The 25,515-nt window shown below is 44.6% G+C and overlaps 1 protein-coding gene across 1 annotated transcript in view; it reads left to right on the top strand.

The window, feature by feature from the left end:
- ERI3 (ERI1 exoribonuclease family member 3) overlaps positions 1–25,515 on the top strand; it is a 283,428-nt gene that overhangs the window by 125,558 nt on the left and 132,355 nt on the right. The window contains exon 4 of the mRNA XM_082265027.1: positions 6,465–6,564. Coding sequence (XP_082121153.1) covers positions 6,465–6,564 — 100 coding nt within the window. The remainder of the gene's footprint in view (positions 1–6,464; positions 6,565–25,515) is intronic.

The following is a 25,515-nucleotide window of genomic DNA, read 5'->3' as shown; positions in this document are numbered from 1 at the left end:
GGGGGTACTGCAAGGGTTAAATGGGTCTGCTTGCTTTTGTCCAGCCCTTGGAGCATTCCATCCACTGATGCCAACAATAGGACACAATTCCTCCCACTGACACCAATGATGGGGCACTATTCCTCCCACTGACACCAATGATGGGGCACTATTCCTCCCACTGACACCAATGATGGGGCACTATTCCTCCCACTGACACCAATGATGGCGCACTATTCCTCCCCACTGACACCAATGCTGGGGCACTATTCCTCCCACTGACACCAATGATGGGGCACTATTCCTCCCACTGACACCAATGATGGGGGACTATTCCTCCCACTGACACCAATGATGGGACACTATTCCTCCCACTGACACCAATGATGGGGCACTATTCCTCCCACTGACACCAATGATGGGGGACTATTCCTCCCACTGACACCAATGATGGGACACTATTCCTCCCACTGACACCAATGATGGGACACTATTCCTCCCCACTGACACCAATGATGGGGCACTATTCCTCCCACTGACACCAATGATGGGGCACTATTCCTCCCCACTGACACCAATGCTGGGGCACTATTCCTCCCACTGACACCAATGATGGGACACTATTCCTCCCACTGACACAAATGATGGGGCACTATTCCTCCCACTGACACCAATGATGGGGCACTATTCCTCCCACTGACACCAATGATGGGGGACTATTCCTCCCACTGACAGCAATGATGGGACACTATTCCTTCCACTGACACCAATGATGGGACAATATTCCTCCCACTGACACCAATGATGGGACACTATTCCTCCCACTGACACCAATGATGGGGCACTATTCCTCCCACTGACACCAATGATGGGGTACTATTCCTCCCACGGATACCAATGATGGGACACTATTCCTTCCACTGACACCAATGATGGGACACTATTCCTCCCACTGACACCAAAAGGGACTCAATATGATCAGGTGGTGTCACCCATTGGCCCAGCCGGAGGTTTATTCCTCTCTGTGACCCCTCCCCCCCAGGGGTTCATGTGAAGAAGCTGCAGGACACCCGCTGTTTGCCCCTCCCCTCCCGTCCCAGGTGCCTGAGCGTACCCCGGAGTCCCGAACAATAAAGACATCAACACTTTGCGGACGGCCAGACATGGCAAACACCCCCCCCCCTTTTCTGTGTACATAAAGGGCGATTCTGCTCAACAATGCTCAGACTTAATTAGGACTTTTAATTGCTAATCATCTCCCAATAGGATTAGCGCTGTTATCTATTAATTATCCGCAGAGCCGCGTGTTTGGCTACGAGGGGAACATACGCCGCCACTTCATCATGTGCAACCAGGAGAGGGAGACAGCGAGAACATGGAGATAGGAGGATACTAATTACCGGGACCTCGTTATCTGCAAATGTCTGTCTGTGTGTAGTCTGTATGTACCGCGCCGTATCACTACTCCCCATCTTATCCTCAATTATAGATACAATGTAATCATTTGTTTAACTACTTCTGCTCCCAGAAGGTTTTTTGCTGTTCAGCACTGCGCTACTTTAACTGGTAATTGCGCGGTCATGTAACGCTCTACCCAAATTTATAAATTTTTTCGATAATTTTCTTTTGACAAATAGAGCTTTATTTTGTTTTATAAACATTGATCAGACAAGAGATAGAGAGATACAAAGTAACATTGTTTATAAACATTGATCAGACAGGAGATAGGGAGATACAAAGTAACATTGTTTATAAACATTGATCAGACAGGAGATAGAGAAATACAAAGTAACATTGTTTATAAACATTGATCAGACAAGAGATAGAGAAATACAAAGTAACATTGTTTATAAACATTGATCAGACAGGAGATGGAGGAATGCAAAGTAACATTGTTTATAAACATTGATCAGACAGGAGATAGAGAAATACAAAGTAACATTGTTTATAAACATTGATCAGACAGGAGATGGAGGAATGCAAAGTAACATTGTTTATAAACATTGATCAGACAGGAGATAGAGAAATACAAAGTAACATTGTTTATAAACATTGATCAGACAGGAGATGGAGGAATGCAAAGTAACATTGTTTATAAACATTGATCAGACAAGAGATAGAGAAATACAAAGTAACATTGTTTATAAACATTGATCAGACAGGAGATGGAGGAATGCAAAGTAACATTGTTTATAAACATTGATCGGACAGGAGATAGAGAAATACAAAGTAACTTTGCATATAAACATTGATCGGACAGGAGATAGATAGATACAAAGTAACATTGTTTATAAACATTAATCAGACAGGAAATAGAGAGATACAAAGTAACATTGTTTATAAACATTGATCAGACAGGAGATAGAGAGATACAAAGTAACATTGTTTATAAACATTGATCAGACAGGAAATAGAGAGATGCAAAGTAACATTGTTTATAAACATTGATCAGATGGCAGATCAAGAGATACAAAGTAACAATGTTTATAAACATTAATCAGACAGGAAATAGAGAGATACAAAGTAACATTATTTATAAACATTGATCAGACAGGAGATAGAGAGATACAAAGTAACATTGTTTATAAACATTGATCAGACAGGAAATAGAGAGATACAAAGTAACAATGTTTATAAACATTAATCAGACAGGAAATGGAGAGATACAAAGTAACATTGTTTATAAACATTGATCAGACAGGAAATAGATACAAAGTAACATTGTTTATAAACATTGCTTAGATGGCAGATCGAGAGATACAAAGTAACATCATTTATAAACACTGATCAGATGGGAGATAGAAAGATACAAAGTAACATTGTTTATAAACACTAGATAAAAAGATAAAGTAACATTGTTTATAAACATTGATCCAATGGGAAATAAAGAGAGACAAAGTAACATTGTTTAGAAGCATGGTTAAGAAGTACAAAGTAAGAGTGTTACTTTGGTATTTACTATGTTTCATTCATCTGCATATGATATCAAGTAAGGCAACCTAAAAACTTTTTTATTAATACATTTTTTTCCTATTTACCCCCCAATCAAGCTGTAGATTTCCCCAGTCATCCCTAAAATCTTGACCTCTGGAAGATTTACCCCCCCCCCCTTTCATGACCATGGTGAGACATCTAGGGGCCCTTCTATAAAGCCTCACATGCCTGATGAAGGGGTCCTGCATAAATCCGAAACGTTGCCATTTGCTGTAACGATGTGATCGCTGAATAAAGCTTTGGACCCAATTTTGGAGACCCATGGTGTGCTGGTGACATCTCTCGCTCTTCTATAAAGTGGTGGCATGCCCATGATAAGGCCATACCACTGCTTTATAAAAGGGCCCTTGGGCCTAGGGATTTAGAGCATTAACTTGTTGACCCTCCATGGGATCCGGAGACCTTCCATTGGATCTGGTTGCCCTCCAATGGTTCCGGGGATCCTCCATTGGATCTAGTTACCCTCAATGGGATCTGGAGACCCTCCATGGGAGCTGGAGACCTTCCATTGGATCTGGTGACCCTCCATGGGATCTAGGATCCTCCATTGGATCTAGTTACCCTCAGTGGGATCCGGAGACCCTCCATTGGATCTGGTGACCCTCCTTAGGGTCCAGGGATCCTCCATTGGACCTGGTGACTCCCCTATTGGATCCACTGATCCTCCATTGGATCTGGTAACCCTCAATGGGATCCTCCATTGGATCTGGTGACCCTCCATTTGATTTGGTGAACCTTTATTTGTTCTGGTGACCATCCATTGGATCTGGTGACCCTCCATGAGATTCGTAGACCCTTCATTGGATCTGGTGACCCTCCATGGGGTCCAGGTATCCTCCATTGGACCTGGTGAACCTCCATGGGATCCAGGGATCCTCCGTTGGATCTGGTGAACCTCCATGGGATCCAGGGATCCTCCGTCGGATCTGGTGACCCTCCATGGGGTCCAGGTATCCTCCATTGGACCTGGTGAACCTCCATGGGATCCAGGGATCCTCCGTCGGATCTGGTGACCCTCCATGGGGTCTTGATATCCTCCATGGTATCTGATGACCCTCCATGGGATCCAGAGATCCTCTTCCCCACTACTCCGGCCATATCCACACATCTGCCAGGACAGAATTGTAAGTGCTAATCGTGCGTTTCCTCAGCATACAATCCCGGCGGTGCAGAGCGAGGATAAGGCAGATGGGATTTGTACGGCTTCATGCCTCTCCTCGTCACACAGAACTTATCGCCCCCCGGAGACACATAAACAGGAAGATTTTATGATGATCAATGACAGGAGCCATGTTGGCTGTACAAATGTCAGATATGATCTTAATGGTGAAGAGGAGGAAGATGGGAGATAATTCTCACTGCCGTCATCCCGCCGATTCTTCGCTAAATTCCACCGTCCTGGGATAACCGCCGGAGTCTTCTGCTGATTTTTGATGTTTCATATTATCACAGCTGGGGGTTGGGTGACCTCCCTGGACAGGGCGTTATGTATCTCATTTGGGGGGCATAAATATATATATGTATGTAAATATGAAGTGGTGGCGCTGCTTATAAAGTGCAAATAGGTATATATAAATATATAAAAATATAAGATGTAGAAACACAGATGTGATTGAGGAATAAAAATATAAATAGTGGATATGTAAATAGTGCAACAATATGGTGAAAATTCAACATAAAATGGTATTGGGAATGTGTTAATATGGAATATGGAAAAATATAAAAATGTAAAATGAAATAAAAATTGAAATATAAATAACCACCAATAGGGCGTAATATAAAGTGCAAAGTGCCACAATATATGGATACATCCTAGTATATACCTATAATTCATTTTCATGGATTCATTTATACTCAATAAATATATATATATATTTTATTGGCAAGAGGCTGGAAGGAGGGAACAGGCTTGATTATAAAAAGATCAAAATTCATTTTTATTCTGGATAATATCGCTTGCAGCGTGCTGCTCTTCCCCACCTATTTGTACAGATGAGAATCATCCACCACCATCCTCATCCACAATCAACCTCTTCTGCTGGTAAAGTGTACCTGTCTAAGAGCAAACACATTGATTGGCCTTTTCTGTGCTTCTCTCTGGTTTAGCTTCACTTTATTAGCCGTATGTCTGAGCCATATCAATTACTCTGCCCCCTTCCAATGAGGGCGTCCTAGTGTCGAGCATTCGGGGGTGCGAATATTGACTCGGCCTGTCTGAATAAGATCCGGGTTCCACCCCGCTAACCACTAGAACAGGAGTTTCTGAACTTTTTAAACACATGGCCAGTTTACTCTCCTTCAAACTTTGGTCTTATGGTCATTAGGAGAAGGAATAGTGTTCCATCGTTGGTGTCAGTGGGATTAATAGTCCTCAATTGTTGGTATCAATGGAAGGAATAGTGCCCCATCATTGGTATCAATGGGAGGAAAAGTGCCCCATCATTGGTGTCAGTGGGAGGAATAGTGTCCCATCATTGATGTCAGTGGGGGGAATAGTGCCCCATCATTGGTGTCAGTGGGAGGAATAGTGCCCCATCATTGGTGTCAGTGGGAGGAATAGTGCCCCATCATTGGTGTCAGTGGGAGGAATAGTGCCCCATCATTGGTGTCAGTGGGAGGAATAGTCCTCTATTGTTGATGTCAGGGGGAGGAATAGTGTCCCATCACTGGTGCCAGAGTTCCTCATTGTTGGTTTCAAAGGGAGGAATACTGTCCTAAGATAAATAGTCCAGATAAAAGCAAGCAAAGGGACGTAGTTTGGAGACCACTGCTCTAGAACCTAGCGATTAGCCCATTGGTTCATTCTTCCCACTGACCACCAATGTAAGGAACATTCTTCCCGCTGACCACCAATGTAAGGAACATTCTTCCCACTGACCACCAATGTAAGGAGCGTTCTTCTCACTGACCACCAATGTAAGGAGCATTCTTCCCACTGACCACCAATGTAAGGAGCATTCTTCCCACTGACCACCAATGTAAAGAACATTCTTCCCACTGACCACCAATGTAAGGAGCATTCTTCCCACTGACCACCAATGTAAGGAGCATTCTTCCCACTGACCACCAATGTAAGGGACATTCTTCTCACTGACCACCAATGTAAGGGACATTCTTCTCACTGACCACCAATGGACTAAACAGGGGTTCCCTTAGATGTTAATTTTTTTCAAGGGTTCCTTTTGGGGTTAAAAAGTTTAGAATGATTGTTTTAGAGAGTGGGGTAGGAGGAGAGTACCTGTCACAATGGAGGACGATGTGTGGGCTCATTCCCTGAGAATGCAGATAAGGAAATCCCTGGGAAGCCGCAATCTTCCAGATAGAAGAGATTTTTGCATCCTCAGGGATGTCATTGGAGAATTGTTATCGGATACATTGTATAGAAGTATATGTGTGGTGTAATTGTGTGGAATGATGGGACTTGTAGTTCTCAGCAGCTGGGTTTGCTATATGAGATGTAATATAAAGATGGTTTTCTGCTCTCTCTGCAGGCGTACAGCTTTGCTATCGGGACCTGGCCTAAGAACGGACTTCTAGACATGAACAAAGGCATGAGTCTCCAGCACATAGGGCGGCCACACAGCGGGATAGGTGAGTGCTGGGTCTTCCTTTTACTGAATTACTTTGTGTATTACCTGTGACAGGTAAGTGATCAACAGTGTGCCATAGGGTCCGATGGTGTCCATACGAATTGCATAGTAAGGCTGGCCATAGAAGGCTTTAAGTATAGACGGTTCCTTCAAAATTGGCCAACACTTGAGCGGTGGACGGCCCTACATGCCGATGTGCCAAAAGCTGATTTAAAAGTTGAATTGAAAAGTCGAAAATTATTGGCTGAACAGTGACTGCATCCTATCAGATGTATCATCCTATCAGATGTATCATCCTATCAGATGTATCGTCCTATCAGATGTATCGTCCTATCAGATGTATCGTCCTATCAGATGTATCGTCCTATCAGATGTATCGTCCTATCAGACAGATCGTCCTATCAGACGTATTCTCCTATCAGACGTATTGTCCTATTAGATGTATTGTCCTATTAAATGTGTCGTCCAATCAGATGTATCTTCCTATCAGTCGTGTATCGTCCTATCAGACGTATCGTCCTATCAGATGTATTGTCCTTTCAGATTTATTGTCCTTTCAGATTTATTGTCTTATCAGACGTATCGTCCTATCAGATGTATCGTCCTATCAGATGTATCGTCCTATCAGACGTATCGTCCTATCAGACTTATCGTCCTGTCAAATGTATTATCCTATCAGACATATTGTCCTATCAGATGTATTGTCCTATCGGATGTATTGTCCTATCGGATGTATTCTCCTATCGGACATATTGTCCAATCAGATGTATCTTCCTATCAGTCGTGTATCGTCCTATCAGACGTATCGTCCTATCAGATGTATTGTCCTATCGGATGTATTCTCCTATCGGACATATTGTCCAATCAGATGTATTCTCCTATCAGATGTGTTGTCCTTTCAGATTTATTGTCCTTTCAGATTTATTGTCTTATCAGACGTATCGTCCTATCAGATGTATCGTCCTATCAGATGTATCGTCCTATTAGATGTATTGTCCTATTAGATGCAGTCACTGTTTGGCGTGGATGGGGAATGTTGTCTTGCAGGTGGTGACTGCGGTGCACCAGAACGCGCTGTCCTGTGCAGAGATATTGGATGTATTTCTCTCTCACACCAGCATAGTGCATTAGGACATAATAAGGTTTTTGCTCTGTCCTTCCATTAGGCAGCTTTAAAAGGCAGAGATTACATCAGCTTCAATACAAACTATGATTTCTTAGTTTGATAGGAAACATATTTAGGCGGTCCAACGCGTTTCACGGATCATACTGTTCATCGGTTGCTTCATCAGGGACCATCAGTTGACTAAATAGTTTCTACAAACGTTTCACATCATAGAATACCTTTTCGTGTTTGATTTTCGATCCTGGACGGAATGCAGGTAATGGCAACATACAGCAGCCAAAGATTCACTCGACAGTGTAGGAAATACCAGGGGAATGTTTTTTTTTGATGTACACCAGACCATGCTTAGGACAGCAGTACGGGGGAAGGTGCCAATCAGGCTGGAAGTAGACAAGGGGCTGAAACTGTGCTCCCTACGATGATTACCATCAGTCAGGCCTTAAATCTTGTCTAGATCCAGCAAGTGAACTGTCACCCGTGCTTCCGGGAACCATATCTCTATGTAATAATATCTATACCTGGATTTCTTCACAAAATCATGGAACTTTCTTGCTGTGTTCACCAACACTGGGAATGGACAGCTTCATGTAGCTGTAAACAAATTTCTGACCGTTTCTGCGCACAGATAATGCGACATCTGAGCGGTGGACAACGTGTCATCTTCTCGGTGTGGATGGTCATGATACTCCCAACCTTGAGGAAATGTGTATTGCTAAATATCATTTCGTTTCCATGCCCAGAACCTGCACATCTGATGCGGCTTCCATTGGTGCCAGTTTCGGGATTGTGGGGCAGTACTTGGCCTCAATGATAGCCGGCTGCAGTATGACGGTACCGGCGGTAGAGCCAACTATACAGCATAATCTTGTCCAAGCAGCAAGTGACCTCATTGTCATCTTACCAGTTTTGTGTCTCGGCCGGCCTGGAATGGTATTCCAATAGAGAGATTTCCCTCAAGAACTTCACCAGGCAGGATGGCCAATGGGATGGTATAGAATGGGTTAAACACCGTCAACGCATTTCATCGCACTACACTGGCCACCATCCTGAGGAGGTGGCCAGTATAGTGCCACAAAACACGTTGAGGGTGTTTTATACTATTCTGTGAGCAATAAATATTGAATCATTAATCCATTTGTCAGCTTCTCCTCCACATTTGGGCGCCTCCTGTCAAGCACCACGTTCCTATCTTTTGGGGCTCATAGACCTCTTACTTGCAATGATCACTTTGTTTGCTGTATAGACGTTAAACATGTCCAGGATTGGCATTTTGCTGACCTATTGAACCTGGAGATATTTAACCACTTAAGCCCTGAAGGATTTGGTTGCTCAAAGACCAGGGCCTATTTTGCGAGTCGGCACTGCATGACTTTAACGGACAATTGCGCGGTTGTGCGACTCTGTACCCAAATGAAATTGACGTCCTTTTTTTCCCACAAATAGAGCTTTCGTTTGGTGGTATTTGATCACCTCTGCGATTTTTTTATTTTTTGCGCTATAAACTAAAAAAGAGCAACAATTTTGAAAAAATAACAATATTTTTCACATTTTTTTTTATATGAAATTCCCCAAAAATGTTTTTTTTTAACATTTTAGGCCAATTTGTTTTCTGCTACCTATTTTTGGTGAAAAAAATTGCAATAACCGTATTTTGATTGGTTTGCGAAAAAGTTATTGCGTCTACTAACTACGGGAAAGATTTATGTCATTTTTATTATTTTTATTTTTTTTTTTACTAGTAATGGCGGGGATATGCGATTTTTTTTTTTCTTGCGGGACTGCGACATTGCGGCGGACAGATCGGACCCTTGACTGACATTTTTGACACTTTTGGGGGTACCAGTGACATTACTACAGTAATCAGTGCTATAAATATGCACCGTCACTGTAAAAATGACACTGGCAGGGAAAAGGGTTAACTTTATTAGAGATCAAGGGGTTAAGTTTGTCCCTAGGGGCGTGCTTCTAACTGTAAAGGGGAGTGGCTTTTTATGTAACCACAGAGACATACGATCCTACATAGCAGGATCGTATGATCTCTGCAGTTACATCAGGGAGAATGAGACAGCTTTGTTTACATCAGCCGTCACCCTTTCTCCTTCTCCAGCGGGAGATTGCGAGTGACCGGCGGACATTGGAGCTGCCGGTAACTCGCGGGGATGGCAGTGAATGAGCGGGGGCGGGAGCGCGCCTCCGCCCCCTATTGGCTCGCGGGCGAGTGACGTACCAGTGGGGGCTGACCGCTGCAGTATATGTACTTGCGGCGGTCGGCAAGTGGTTAACATCTATACAGCAAATCAAGAATTCCGGTGGTTCTGGCTCCTCCCTATTATTTATCCACTTTCTGACCGCAATACGTATATACACTTTATTGTCAAAAGTATTGGGAGAGGTTGTCACTGTGACAGGAAGTGAGGGTAATTCTGTGTAACAGAGGCAGTAAAAACTCAGCAGAGGGTTCTAACCCTTCCCCCGGACTTGCATGTCTCTGCATTCCCAATGCATCTGGACCCCATCAGGACAATCTCGGAGGATTGTTGGATCTGAAGCTTATAACTGGAAATAATTAACCATTTTTGTGGCACGCAGGTATTAGGATTAGTGCGCAGCGGATGTGCGTTGCATATGAACCACGTATGTGCAGAGACCGGTGACATCTGCCGGCACTGCCTGCGTCAGACAAACGGTTAATTTTCTCCTCCTCAGCCTCTAACCGCAAAACTCTTCAATCAATAGATGTTAAGGAGATGAATTATTTAAATCTCAGCAGCATTTAATTAGAGAGACTGTTCTGAGGGATGGCTCTGCCTGAGTTATTGACAGCAATTGCATTAAAATTTGGTTTGGGCTTCGAGTGGGCATTCATTTAACTGGTGTGTGGGGACGGCCCTGGAGGAGCAAGAGGCGGGGCGGGCCGGGAAACTGAGGAAAAGTGCAAGCTGGATGCATCCCAATATCAGTTCTTTGTCGTAAGATGTGAAACTCTTTTGTATTTTATTATTATTATTATCAGATGATCCGGACTCCCCGACACGTTCTACACAAATATTTGAGTTCTAAGATCAACATCCCACATCCACATCCTCAAATTGGACAATAAACAATAAAAAAGGGTTTATACCCCCTACCCATAAAATAGGACTTTAACGGGTGTGAGTGTTGTCACATAAAGATGAGCACATCGACAAATAGCCATTTGTATAAAAAGATACATTTTATTCACATGCAAAGATAAAAAATCTCAATAAAAAATACAAAAAAGATGTGCCACGTCAGCTCAGAAGAAGCAATGTGTAATTGCACAATTATTAGAAACACATTCAGAAGGTGCAACGTGTTTCACGGAACATATTCACATATTGCTTCCTCAGCATTTTATTCACATATAAAGATAAAAATCTCAAAAAACAATACAATAGAATGTATTGCATCGGCTCAGAAGAAGCAATGTGAAATTGCACAATTATTAGAAACATATTCAGAAGGTCCAATGCGTTTCACGGAACATATTCACATATCGCTTCCTCAGGGACACTCAGTGTTAACTAGATAGTTTTTGTGAGCAACTCCACTAGGTGGAAATCCCTTAATCGTTCAAGCATGTACGGCACGCAACAAGAACAGAGATGACCACATCCTTATGGGATGCGGCTACTAGAAGCGTTGGTCGACGGACGTGTGTTGGGGTAAATGAGATCTGGGCTCCTGGTGACATGTACATCCCCCTAATGGTATCACAGGTGTCAAACCCTCCAGCTGTTGCAAAACTACAAGTCCCATGAGGCATTGCAAGGCTAACAGTTACAAGCATGACTCCCCCCAGGCAGAGGCATGATGGGACTTGTAGTTCCACAACAGCTGGAGGGCTGCTAGTTTGACACCCCTGCGAAACTGAATACCTGCCTCAACTGATGTTTGTACCCCTACTCGCTGCAATGTCATAGGCACGGTCCAGTGTCCATCAAACCCGCCCCCGCCAGTGATTTGTTTGCTGCCGGGTGGATACACGGTCATCTGCCTGTGTTCTTGTTGCGTTCTGCACATGCTTGAACAATCCACCTAGTTCTGCACATGCTTGAACAATTAAGGGATTTCCACCTAGTGGAGTTGCTCACAAAAACAATCTAGTTGACACTGAGTGTCCCTGAGGAAGCGATATGTGAACAATATGTTCCCTGAAACGTGTTGGACCTTCTGAATATGTTTCTAATAATTGTGCAATTACACATGGCTTCTTCTGAGCCGATGCGATACATTCTTTTGTATTGTTTATTGAGATTTTTTATCTTTATATGTGAATAAAATTTATCTTTTTATACAAATGACTATTTGTTGACGTGCTCATCTTTATGTGACAAACCCCACATCAATTAAAGTCCTATTTTATGGGTAGGGGGTATTCCCTTCAACCCTTTTTATTGTCCCGGAGACGTGCTGGATGTTGGGAACAGCGAATCTGAGGTGACCTTTGTTCATTGGAGGAGAGCAATGTGTCTGGATTGCCTAGCACAACCATCACAAAGCAAAATCGGCTCTTTGTATATATGGCTGCCACGATTCAGACTGCACTTAGCGAACACTTATACATTGTGTATATTTGTAGTTAGTAGTGGTGCACCGAAATTTCGGCAACCAAAATTTTCGTCCGAAAATGGGCCTATCCCATCTCGACCAAAAACGGGTCATATATGCCGAAAATTAATGGCCGCCGCAGCAGCAGCTTTAACTTATAGCTCCCGAGGCCCACCGTTTGTTCCTCCTCGCCCGCCCTATGCTAGACTGGTTGCTAGATTCGCCAGCCGCCTGGCGTCTAGCAACCAGTGACGTCACGGTCCCGAGAGTCAAGTGAGGCCGAGAAGAGGACCCAGCATGCAGAGCAGAGGAGGATCTTCCTCGTCCTCCTCTGCGCCTATTACTGACTCTCTGGCTCCACCCACCTCCTCCCTCCATCTTCTACTGTATGGCCGTTGCGGATAGGAAGAACAGAAGCAGAACCAGAGTCAGCCTGCTATCTGTGGGGAGCAGTGAGTGACAACATATTATGTGTTATGATGGGCATCATTGTTTCCCTATACTTAGCTACCCCCTGTCACTATACCTGTATAATACAGCTATGGGACATGTAGTGCCAGGAGCATCTATATACAGGCTGTAACTATTTTAAAATCATTTGGGGGAAAAAAGTAATTTTCGGTTTAGGTTTTCTGCCAAGGGCATCCTGAATTTTCGGTTTCTGTTTTGGCCCAGATTTTTCATTTCGGTGCATCCCTAGTAGTTAGTGAGGTGGCAAAATGAACAAATTCATTGAACGCTACAAACAAGGAAATTTATGAATTAATAAACCAAAAACTGGCATATATAGAACCCTAAACCCGTGACTGATCCAGAGACGTGGTCCAAATTCCTCCAACAAAGAAAAAAAAAATCCTCCCTAATCCCCTAAGACGAGGGTGCAAAACTCTTATTTCCTTGAGGGCCGCATCAGCATTATGGTTGCCCTCGAAGGGCCAGTTGTATCTCTTAGACTATTTCAGTTTAGCTAGGGCTTTTTTTCCCAGAGAATAGCTGCAGGAACTCAACCCCCCCAGCCGAACCGCATTGAATAGTGGGTGTAGCCCAAAAAGTGGGAGCATCCTAAAGGGGCATTACATACCAGGAGTGCGTTATATACGGAGTTCAGGGATGTGCTATGTACAGTGTGCAGTTTCAAGGGTGCCATATGCACAGAGTGCAGAGGTCAAGGGAGCTCTATGTCCAAGTGCAGGGTTTAGGGGTTCGCTATGTACAAAATGCAACTTCAGGACTGCCCTATGCACAGCATGCAATGTTTAGGGGTGCAGGGTTGAGGAGTGTGCTACATAGAGAGTGACAACTGCATTAAAGTAACCCCTTTTTTGGCCAACTGCATCAAAGTGATCTCCCTCTGACCAACTGTGTCAAAGTGATCTCTCTCTCTGGCCAACGGCATTAAAGTGATCTCTCTCTGGCCAACTGTTTCAAAGTTTTCTCTCTGGCCAACTGTGTCAAAGTGATACATTTCTGGTCAACTTCATCAAAGTAATCTCTCTCTTGCCAACTGCATCAAAGTGATCCCTCTCTCGCCAACTGCATCAAAGTGATCCCTCTCTCGCCAACTGCATCAAAGTGATCCCTGTCTCGCCAACTGCATCAAAGTGATCCCTCTCTCGCCAACTGCATCAAAGTGATCCCTCTCTCGCCAACTGCATCAAAGTGATCCCTCTCTCGCCAACTGCATCAATGTGATCCCTCTCTCGCCAACTGCATCAAAGTGATCCCTCTCTGGCCAACTGTGTCAAAGTGATCCATTTCTGGTCAACTGCATCAATTTTCTCTCTCTCTTGCTAACTGCATCAAAGTAATCCCTCTCTTGCCAACTGCAACAATTTGCAATTTAGTTCTTCCTAGGAAAATCAGGTCTGGAGTAAGTGACCAGTTGGCTTTGGCCTTGTTCATGGCTTGGGCATCATTTCTCATTCCTATTTAAAACCTTGATATACTGTCCTTTGTAAAAGTCAGAGGCCATGAGGGATGACAGAACTCCCATCAACTGGTGTACCAGGAGCTGCTTGCCCCCCCCCCCCCATTTTCAAATTAGCTGAGATATTTGAGATCCAATTAACCAAAGAGCCCAGAGTCTTCTATACTGAGTTCCATCTCCCAACCGCTGGAGATATCTCAGCCGCGTCTTCATAAATTTTGTCTGGCACAGGGGTTGATGGCGCTTCTGGCTCGGGCCTTTGCCTGGAACATCTCCATGAAAGCCTTTGTCACAGGTTCAACTAGTGACCCAGGCGCCCCAGCCCCTTTTCCTCAGGAGGCAGTTATGGGGTTTCCAGTTATAATTAAGTCATAATATCTATTACTTGTCACCCTGTGCTGTGCGCAAGTCCTTCCACGAGTGTGTTTTACCTCCATTCCGCAGCTTGGGATGCAGCCCATTACACACTGAGAGTTCCCAGCACTGTGCAATCAATGCTTTAATTGATACTTCATGCAGTTAATGTATCCCAGAAATGAGTAATATCCTCTCCTCTTACTAGTTCTGCGGTGACACTGAGGTATGGCGTATTTCGCGCTGTCGCTGTGTCTCCTCACTGTGATCCGCCGCTTAATGCAGTGCCGCGAGTTTATCTTCGTCCCGGGATGTTATCGATAGAGCGGCCTTTGTACTCCCTTCCAGAAAGTGACAAAACCCGGAGACCATCACTCTCCCTGTCACTTACCGCTTGCCATTCTGTCGTGTCCACCGCAGGAGTGCTGCTTGTTATATCTCACACTGTCCATAAACTCTGTCCTATTGATTACCCAGCATTGCTGAATTCATTAAAACAGCTTCAAGGGGGCCTGTCATATCAGAAATGGCAATCATTACAGCAGCTCAAGGTCCATGCACAGCATGTGAGGACACTGGTGATGGCCAGCGGCCCAGAAATCTGAGTTCTGCCATCTCACAGAGAAATGCAACCACTACATCCACCAGCATACAGGCAGTGCACAGCAATGCTACAACATGGAGAAGATAAGGCTTGTTCTGTCCAGATGTCTGTGTGTCTGGAACCCCCAAGTGTCAGTGTGTCATTGTTCTGGACCCCCAAGTGTCAGTGTGACATTGTTCTAGGACCCCCAAATGTCAGTGTTTCATTTTCTGGACCCCCAAATGTCAATGTGTCATTGTTCTGGGATCCCGAAGTGTCAGTGTGTCATTGTTCTGGGCCTCCCAAGTGTCAGTGTGACATTGTTCTGGGATCCCCAAGTGTCAGTGTGTCATTGTTCCGAGACCCTCTATTTTCAGTGCGTTATTGTTCTGGAACCCCCAAGTGTCGGTGTCATTTTTCTGGGACCCCCAAGTGTCAGTGTGTCATTGTTCTGGGATCCCCAAGTGTCAGTGTGTCATTGTTCTGGACCCCCCAAGTGTCAGTGTGTCATTGTTCTGGACCCCCCAAGTGTCAGTGTGTCATTGTTCAGGACCCCCAAGTGTCAGTGTGTCCTTGTTCTGGGACCCCCAAGTGTCAGTGTGTCATTGTTCTGGACCCCCCAAGTGTCAGGGTGTCATTGTTCAGGACCCCCAAGTGTCAGTGTGTCATTGTTCAGGACCCCCAAGTGTCAGTGTGTCATTGTTCAGGACCCCCAAGTGTCAGTGTGTCATTGTTCTGGACCCCCCAAGTGTCAGGGTGTCATTGTTCAGGACCCCCAAGTATCAGTGTGTTATTGTTCTGGGACCCCCAAGTATCAGTGTGTCATAGCTCTGGACCCCCAAGTGTCAGTGTGTCATTGTTCTGGGACCCCAAAGTGTCAGTGTGTCATTGTTCTGGACCCCCCAAGTGTCAGTGTGTCATTGTTCTGGGACCCCCAAGTGTAAGTGTGTCATTGTTCCGAGACCCTCTATTGTCAGTGCATTATTGTTCTGGAACCCCCAAGTGTCAGTGTATAATTTTCCTGGGGCCCCCCAAGTGTCAGTGGGTCATTGCTCTGGACCCCCAAGTGTCAGTGTGTCATTGTTATGGGACCCCCAAGTGTCAGTGTGTCATTGTTCTGGACCCCGTAGTGTCAGTGTGTCATTGTTCTGGGACCCCCAAGTGTCAGTGTGTCATTGTTCTGGGACCCCCAAGTGTCAGTGTGTCATTGTTCTGGGACCCAAGTGTCAGTGTGTCATTGTTCAGGGCCCCGTAGTGTCAGTGTGTCATTGTTCTGGACCCCCAAGTGTCAGGGTGTCATTGTTCAGGACCCCGTAGTGTCAGTGTGTCATTGTTCAGGACCCCGTAGTGTCAGTGTGTCATTGTTTTGGACCCCCAAGTGTCAGTGTCGGTGTGTCCCTGTCAGGAGCCCCCTAGGAAGGATTATGAAATTGAAGAACGGTCAGTTGAAGGTGACCCCGGGGAATGAATTGTGATGAAATGTCTGTCTATAGAATTGGCTGCACACTCCTCACCCTGATCAGATTGGATTCGGATATTTGGGAAATGGCCGAGTGTCTGCTCGGGATAATAAATATTGATAGACGGACACGTGAGGTCTCCCATCCAGAATAACTTTTATTCACATATAAAGCTGAACATTCAGAGTCGCGCGCCGTACACAGAGTCCCCCATGTGACGTCCTCCCTCTCTGGTGACAGACTCCGCCGCGGAGATGGAAGGCCGCAATGCCGGTCTCAGAGATGAATCATTAGCGATAACACTAATGAATAAACACCACTGATAGGGACCATTGATGGATTTTGGACATTATTCCTGAATGCGGCGGTTTGGAGAATTTTGGCATGTCACAGGGGGATGATGTAAGTCGTGTGTTCATTTAGCCAAGTGGGACTAATGGCTGATGACATCATGAGAGAAGAGAGATTATAGAAATGGATGGAAGATTCCCAGCCAGAGCCATCTGTCCTTCCTGAGAGGAGGGAGATGGATCTGCACAGACAGACACATCACATCAGTGCCAAACCCTCTGTGTGTGGACTGACTGTCCAATGACGAGGAGGAACTGCAAGTCCCAGCATGCCCTACTAAGAGGGAAGAGTTCCTCTGGAGCAGTCAGTGTGTGCTTTATTATATAAAATATCATCAAATCTCCACTCAGTGCTTATACAAGGCTCAGAAAAATGAAAGGAACACTTTGAAATTACATCAGATCTCAATGGGGTAAAAATATCATGCTGGATATCTATACTGGTATGGACTGGGTAATGTGTTAGGATCTATACTGGTATGGACTGGGTAATGTGTTAGGATCTATACTGGTATGGACTGAGTAATGTGTTAGGATCTATACTGGTATGGACTGGGTAATGTGTTCGGATCTATACTGGTATGGATTGGGTAATGTGTTTGGATCTATACTGGTATGGACTGGGTAATGTGTTAGGATCTATACTGGTATGGACTGGGTAATGTGTTTGGATCTATACTGGTATGGACTGGGTAATGTGTTCGGATCTATACTGGTATGGACTAGGTAATGTGTTAGGATCTATACTGGTATGGACTGGGTAATGTGTTAGAATCTATACTGGTATGGACTGGGTAATGCGTTATGGTCTATATTGGTATGGACTGGGTAATGTGTTAGGATCTATACTGGTATGGACTGGGTAATGTGTTAGGATCTATACTGGTGTTGACTGGGTAATGTGTTAGGATCTATACTGGTATGGACTGGGTAATGTGTTAGAAATCCATACTGGTATGGACTAGGTAGTGTGTTAGGGTCTATACTGGTATGGACTGGGTAATGTGTTGAGATCTATACTGGTATGGACTGGGTAATGTGTTAGGCTCTATACTGGTATGGACTGGGTAATGTGTTAAGGTCTATACTGGTATGGACTAGTTAATGTGTTAGGATCTATACTGGTATGGACTTTGGTAATGTGTTAGGATCTATACTGGTATGGACTGGGTAATGTGTTAGGGTCTATACTGGTATGGACTGGGTAATATGTTAGGATCTATACTGGTATGAACTGGGTAATGTGTTAGGATCTATACTGGTATGGACTGGGTAATGTGTTAGGATCTATACTGGTATGGACTGGGTAATGTGTTAGGATCTATACTGGTATGGACTGGGTAATGTGTTAGGGTCTATACTGGTATGGACTGGGTAATGTGTTAGGATCTATACTGGTATGGACTGGGTAATGTGTTAGGATCTATACTGGTATGGACTGGGTAATGTGTTAGGATCTATACTGGTATGGACTGGGTAATGTGCTAGGCTCTATACTGGTATGGACTGGGTAATGTGTTAGGAAGGAAATGATACCACATCATTTGATGGAAATGAAAATTATCGCCCTACAAAGGGCTGAATTCAAAGCCACTCCGAAAATCAAAGTGAGAAAATGATGCAGCAGGCGAGTCCATTTTGCTGAAATTTCATTGCAGTTCATTATATGTATACATTTTCATTGTAGTTTGTATGACCCCCATGTCCTTGTATACATGCCTGACAACATCGGGGGGATGCTCCTAATGAGACCACAGATGGTGTCCTGGGGTATTTCCCCCCAGATCTGGGCCAGGGCATCACTGAGCTCCTGAACAGACTGAGGTGAAACCTGGCGACGTCGGATGGACCGAAACAAAATGTCCCAGAGGTGTTCTTTTGGATTTAGGTCAGGTGAGTGTGGGGGCCATTCAATGGTATCAATTCCTTCATCCTCCAGGGTCACACAATGGAATGGGTCTAAGGAGTTCATCCCGATACCTAATGCCATTCAGGGTGCCATTGTCTAGCCTGTAGAGGTCTTTGTGTCCCTCCATGGATTTGCCTCCCCAGACCATCACTGACTGACCACTAAACCGGTCATGCTGAACAATGTTACAGGCAGCATAACGTTCTCCACGGCTTCTCCAGACCCTTTCACGTCTGTCACATGTGCTCAGGGTGAACTCTGCTCTCATCTGTGAAAAGCACAGGGTGCCAGTGGCGGACTTTCCAATTCTAGTGTTCAATGGCAAATGCCAATTGAGCCCCACAGTGCCAAGATTTCTTGTAATAACAACCAATGTGGCTAATCAGTTGCTCGGCTATTATTGGAAGCAACAGGCGGGGATGTCCTCCCCCCCCTCTGGCCGGTCTGCTGTGGTTTCCCGTCCCACCAGGATGCCCGAATGATCAGCCAGCACATACACCGGCTGGCCAAAGACGCAAACAAAGCCTGAATTCGATTTGATCGGTTCTCTGAAGTAGTAACCCAGGGGCGATGTCATGACATCCCTTCCGGTTACTGAAGCCTTAAAGGGGCCAGGTTTTAAAAAAAAAAAGTCAGTGTTCAAAACAACCAAACTTGGCATTTTGAATGCCGTCAAAGTTCATGAATCTTAAAAGGACAATGACCCAAAGCATACATCAAAAAGCACCCAGAAATGGTTTAACCGGTTGCCGACCGCCGCAAGTACAGGCCAGGCAAAGTGACGTACCGGTACGTCACTAACCTGTCACTTGCTCGTGAGCCAATAGCGGGCGAGCGCGCGCCCGCCCTGGCTCGTTCCCAGGGAAGTCCGTGCGTGTGACTGGCGGACCCGATGTCTGCCGGTCACTCGCGATCGTCCTCCATGAAGGGAGAAAGGCAGGCAGCTAATGTAAACAAGCCGCCTGTCATTCTCCCCTGTGTAGGAATGGTGATTATACGGTTCTATTATGTAGGACCGTTGATCACTGTTCCTACACCAGTAGTCATGTCCAATCACAGTAAGAATCACACCCCTAGGGACACACTTAACCCCTCCTTCCCCAATAAAGTTAACCCCTTCCCTGCCAGTGTCATTTTACAGTAACAGTGCATATGTATAGCACTGATTACTGTAGTAATGTCACTGGTACCCCCAAAAGTGTCAAAATTTGTCAGTCAAAGGTCTGATCTGTCCTCCGCAATGTCGCAGTACCGCAAAAAAAAAAACGCAGATCGCCGCCATTACGCGTTTAAAAAAAAAAACCCCAAAAATTACAGAAATCTTTCCCTTAGTTAGTAAACGCAATAACTTTTGCGCAAACTAATCAAAATACGCTATTTGCGATTTTTTTTTTTTTTTTTTTTTTTTACCAAACTTAGGTAGCATAAAACAAATTGGCCTAAAATGTTAATTTTGATTTTTACATTTTTTTGGGGTGAATTTCATATAAAAAAATTTGAAAAATATTGTTATATTTGCAAAATTGACGCTCTTTTTTTTGTTTGTAAAAATCACACACGTGATCAAATACCACCAAAAGAAAGCTCTGTGGGAAAAAAAGGACGCCAAATTTGTTTAGGTACAGCGTCGCACGACCGCGCAATTGTCCGTTAAAATCACGCAGTGCCGAATCGCAAAAAAAAACCCTGGTCGGAATGGGGGTAAAATCTTCCAGGGCTTAAGTGGTTAAGATAAGTGCTGGAAAGTACTGAACTGGCCAGCAGCGAGTCCAGATCTAATCCCATAGAGCTTCTGTGGAGAGATCGTGAAAAGGAACCCTTCCAATCTGAGAGACCTACAGCAGTTGGCAAAAGAAGAGTGGTCCAAAATTCCAGTAGAGAGGTGTAAGAAACTCATTGATGGTTACAGGAAGCCATTGATTTCAGTTATTTGTGCAAGGAGCGTGTTACTGAATAATAAATTGAGGGTGCCAAATATGTCAATTTTTGGAGCCTTGTTTGGAATATGTCAGATTTGGCTTTTTGTTTCTCCACTTTTTTTGTGTCATTCCGATACAAACATGAGAATGCCTAAACATTTAGAATTGCATCAATTTTCTGGGCCAAGTGGTGCATTATGTGACCGAAATGCAGGGGTGCCAATATTTTTGGCCATGACTGTATTACAAAAATGGGATTGGACCCTCTCACTTGTTGGAAAGCACCATAGACTACTGGCCCCTAATCATCTGACATAGCTGGGAAGAGTTGATGGCTCTTTTTGGAGGCAGGGTGGTGGGGCCTGGGGATGATGATTGGTTCATATTGCCTGATGTGGTGTTGTGGCATCTGGTTCTGGTTTGTGACGCTCAGATGCAGTGGAGATCTGCTTTAACCACTTAAGCCCCGGAAGATTTTACCCCCTTCCTGACCAGGGGGTATTTTGCATGACTTTAACGGACAATTGCGCAGTCGTGCGACGCTGTACCCAAATTAAATTGATGTCCTTTTTTTCCCCTACAAACAGAGCTTTCTTTTGGTGGTATTTGATCACCTCTGCGATTTTTTGATCATGCGCTATAAACAAAAAAAGAGCGACAATTTTGCAAAAATAACAATATTTTTCAAATTTTTTTATATGAAATTCAAAATCAAAATTTTTTTAAATTTTTGGCCAATTTTTTTTCTGCTACCTATTTTTGGTAAAGAAAATCACAATAAGCGTATTTTGATTGGTTTGCGCAAAAGTTATTGCGTTTACTAACTAAGGGAAAGATTTGTCATTTTTGTTGTTTTTTTTTTTTAACGAGTAATGGCGGCGATCTGCAATTTTTTTTTTTTTGCGGGACTGCGACATTGCGGTGGACAGATCGGACCCTTGACTGACATTTTTGACACTTTTGGGGTTACCAGTGACATTACTACAGTAATCGGTGCTATACATATGCACTGTTACTGTAAAAATGACACTGGGAGGGAAGGGGTTAACTTTATTGGAGAGGGAGGGGTTAAGTGTGTCCCTAGGGGCGTGATTCTAACTGTGATTGGCTGTGGCTTGAGGTGTAGGAAAAGTGATCAACGGTCCTACATAGTAGAACCGTATGATCACTATTTATACACAGGGGAGAATGACAGGCGGCTTTGTTTACATTAGCCGCCTGCCTTTCTCCCGCTCTAACGGACGATCGCGAGTGACCAGCGAACATCGGGTCCGCCGGGCACACTCGCGGGAGGGTCCGTGACCACACGGGAGCGCGCCTCCGGCGGCACGCGCTCGCTCCCTAGACCCTCACAGGCTAGCGACGTAGCCCTACATCGCTTTGCCTGCGAGGGTCTGACCGCCGACGTAAATAGTCGTGCGGCGGTCGGCAAGCGGTTAAAAGGAATTGACAAAAAGAAAATGCTGAATCTTTGCAAACTGGACCTTCCTGTCATAAATGTCTTTATCTGCTGCATGCTGCAGAAGATTTAGCGTCTAATCTTTTGTATTGGATGTTTATCAAACGGTGACACCTAAAACACGTGCGTCCATCTGGAAGATGGAGAGAGAAATCTGTCTGGCGCTGGAGGACTTTGCAAGTGTTTTCCCCACATTTAACAAAAAGAGAGCGAAAACCGCGTGTTGGCAGCGGGAGAACGTGGCGCGGCCTGGAGATGCCGGTCAAAATCTATCTGGCTCCCTTCATTTACATCGGCCGCCCTTGAAGTGAAGATCTTACATATGATAGAAAGTAATGGACAAATATTGATGTTCGGAGCAGAGCTCCTTCCTTAAAATAATGAAGTTTTGTCGGAATGGCTGACTCATCAGAAATGCGGCCAGTTTTGTATTCTTAAATGCGACTATTTCTCTGCATCTGAGAGGAAATGTATACAATAAGATAATGGCATCCTTTCCCCGATCATTTGAATATCTGTACTGAGACCTCCCAACCTCCACCGAGCATTTCTGGTCCGTTCACAGCACAAAAAAAATTTCTAATAAAGCCATCTCCTAATAAATTGGGGATGCTGCAAATATTCAGCATCTGCTTTTCGCAAGGTGAGCCGTATACAATGTACAAGCTGCCCCCGGAGGGCTTTCTGTGACGACAATTAGGATTTTTACCTTCCGAAAGGAGCAAGAGGTTATAATAGAAGCTTTCCTACCTGCTAACACAAAGAAAATAACTTATGGATATTTATTTCTTTTTGGTTCCTCCTCCATTGCCTCCAGGTCTCTTTTATCCAGAGGAGAATTCGCTTGTCATATCAGTAATTGTCCTCAATCTCAGATCTGCGATCATACAACGTGGCTGAGTTGTCATTAACTGGGCTATTTATGAAGATTAAAAGAGAGACTTGTTTTTTAATTTAGCTGTGTATCAATGCGAAGTCTTGCCCTAATTGCAAACTTTAAAACCAAGAATTGTATCATTATAAACTTTGAAATCAAGAATTATATTAATATAAACTTTGAAATCAAGAATTGTAATTATCTGAAGGACTTCCCCTCGAGAGCTGAGGCTCGCTGGGAGCAGGATGTCGGAGTGTTTGAGGAGGAACAATGGGAAGAAGCTCTACAGGCTGTACAGCTGTGTTCCTTTAATGTTGCACAGACTATCACATTTGTACTTCATACTTAGGGCCCATCTTACACCACCAAGGCTTTTTAAAATGTGGATGAGAGAGGACCCTTTATGTTCTAGAACAGCCTTTCTCAACCTTTTCAACACAGAGGAACCCTTGCAATAAATTTCTGGTCTCAAAGAACCGCTGCTAAAAATTAAAAATCTACAACTCACGACACATTAGTGTGACAGTCAGTGGGAAGAATGCTCCTTACTCTTGTCATCATTGGGAAGAATTACCCCCTTACAGATAGCTAAAAGGAACAATGGTGTCATTGGGAACATATCGGAGAGGCAGAAATTGCCCATTCCTTAAGGAACCCCTAGCAACCTCAGAAAGAACCCTAGTTGAGAAACCCTGTTCTAGAGACTATGTGTCAGGGTGCCAGGAAACCAGACCACCCGGAAATGCAGGTAAAATTAAGCAGTTTATTGGAGGAACAATAATAATAATCGCACAGCAACAGTGAGGAAATGAGAGCAGGAACAAGCCGGAGTCGAGACAAGGAGCGGGTAGTAATCCAAGCCAGGGTCGGATCCAGAAATGGGTAGTCTGCCGAAACCGGGTCGTCAGCCGATGCCGGGTTGAGAGCCAGGAGAGTCATCAGCCAATGCCGGGTTGAGAGCCAGGAGAGTCATCAGCCAATGCCGGGTGGAGAGCCAGGAGAGTCGTCAGCCAATGCCGGGTCGAGAGCCAGGAGAGTCGTCAGCCGATTCCGGGTCAGGAGCCAGTAGAGTCGTCAGCCGATGCCGGTCCGAGAGCCAGGAGAGTCGTCAGCCGATGCTGGGTCAGGAGCCAGGATAGTCATCAGCCAATGCCGGGTCGAGAGCCAGGAGAGTCATCAGCCATTGCCGGGTCGAGAGCCAGGAGAGTTGTTAGCCAATGCCGGGTCGAGAGCCAGGAGAGTCATCAGCCGATGCCAGGTCAGGAGCCAGGAGAGTCGTCAGCCGATGCCGGGTCGAGAGCCAGGAGAGTCGTCAGCCGATGCCGAGTCAGGAGCCAGGAGGGTCGTCGGCCGATGCCGGTCCGAGAGCCAGGAGAGTCGTCAGCCAATGCCGGTCCGAGAGCCAGGAGAGTTGTCAGCTGATGCTGGGTCGAGAGCCAGGAGAGTCGTCAGCCAAGCCAAGTCATGCACTGAGGAACACCGAGAACACAAGGCTGCTAGCAGAGATGCACTTTGGAGCACAAACACAAGGACAATGATTGCAACCCTGCAGGTGATAGATATAGTCAGGTGCGTGACATCATCAATGTACGACGTCCAGGAAGTAGGAAGTGATGATGCAGCCAGAGTCTATAAGAGGCAGCAGTATGCACATGTCCAAGATGGCTGCCAACAGGAGGGCAAGGTAAGACCTTGACACTATGTTGATTAATCCACTTACTGTGGAGATGCTCCAAGCTACATCTCTACTGGGGGAAAGTCCTAGACACTCTAAACAGGGTATTTCAGGTTACTATTAGACAGGATTCTAAACCTTGTCTTTTGGGTATCTTAGATGATCTACAGGCAGAAGAGGTCACCAAACAGGCTATAGCTCGGGCCTTATTCCAGACTAGAAAGCTAATCCTCAGACACTGGAAATCTGCTGAACCTCCCTCTTGGAAGGAATGGGTCGCACCTATGGAAGATACAACGTGTTTAGAAAAATCTATCTTTCAACATAAAGGATGCCAAAATAAATATCGGGCAGCATGGTCACGACTTGGCTTGACACCCCAAGGTTATCACTGGTTGACTTAATTCTGGATAGAATTCTGTAAATGTAGAGGTCTCATGCTTTGAATGCTTGTGTTTGGATTCAGTGTGGTGCGGTTGTATTCTGATGATAAAGACAAGACTGATTTGCTTACCATGTACTTTTGTGACATTGTCGGCCTTGACATCAATACCTTGGTGTATTTGTGATCATTTCTCTGGAATGGTTAAATGACTTGTACTTGTTAATCTTTTCAATAAAGTATTTATAGAATTAAAAAAAAAAATTGTAATTATAAACTTTAAATTTAAGAATTGTATAATTAAAAAATTTTGAAATCAAGAATTGTAATTATGAACGTTGAAATCACGTAATATTAAA

This window comes from Pelophylax lessonae (genome assembly GCF_965119305.1).
Source record: "Pelophylax lessonae genome assembly, chromosome: 8".
Taxonomy (NCBI): domain Eukaryota; kingdom Metazoa; phylum Chordata; class Amphibia; order Anura; family Ranidae; genus Pelophylax; species Pelophylax lessonae.
The sequence above is the reverse complement of the archived record's forward strand: the minus strand, read 5'-3'. Positions and strand labels throughout refer to the sequence as shown.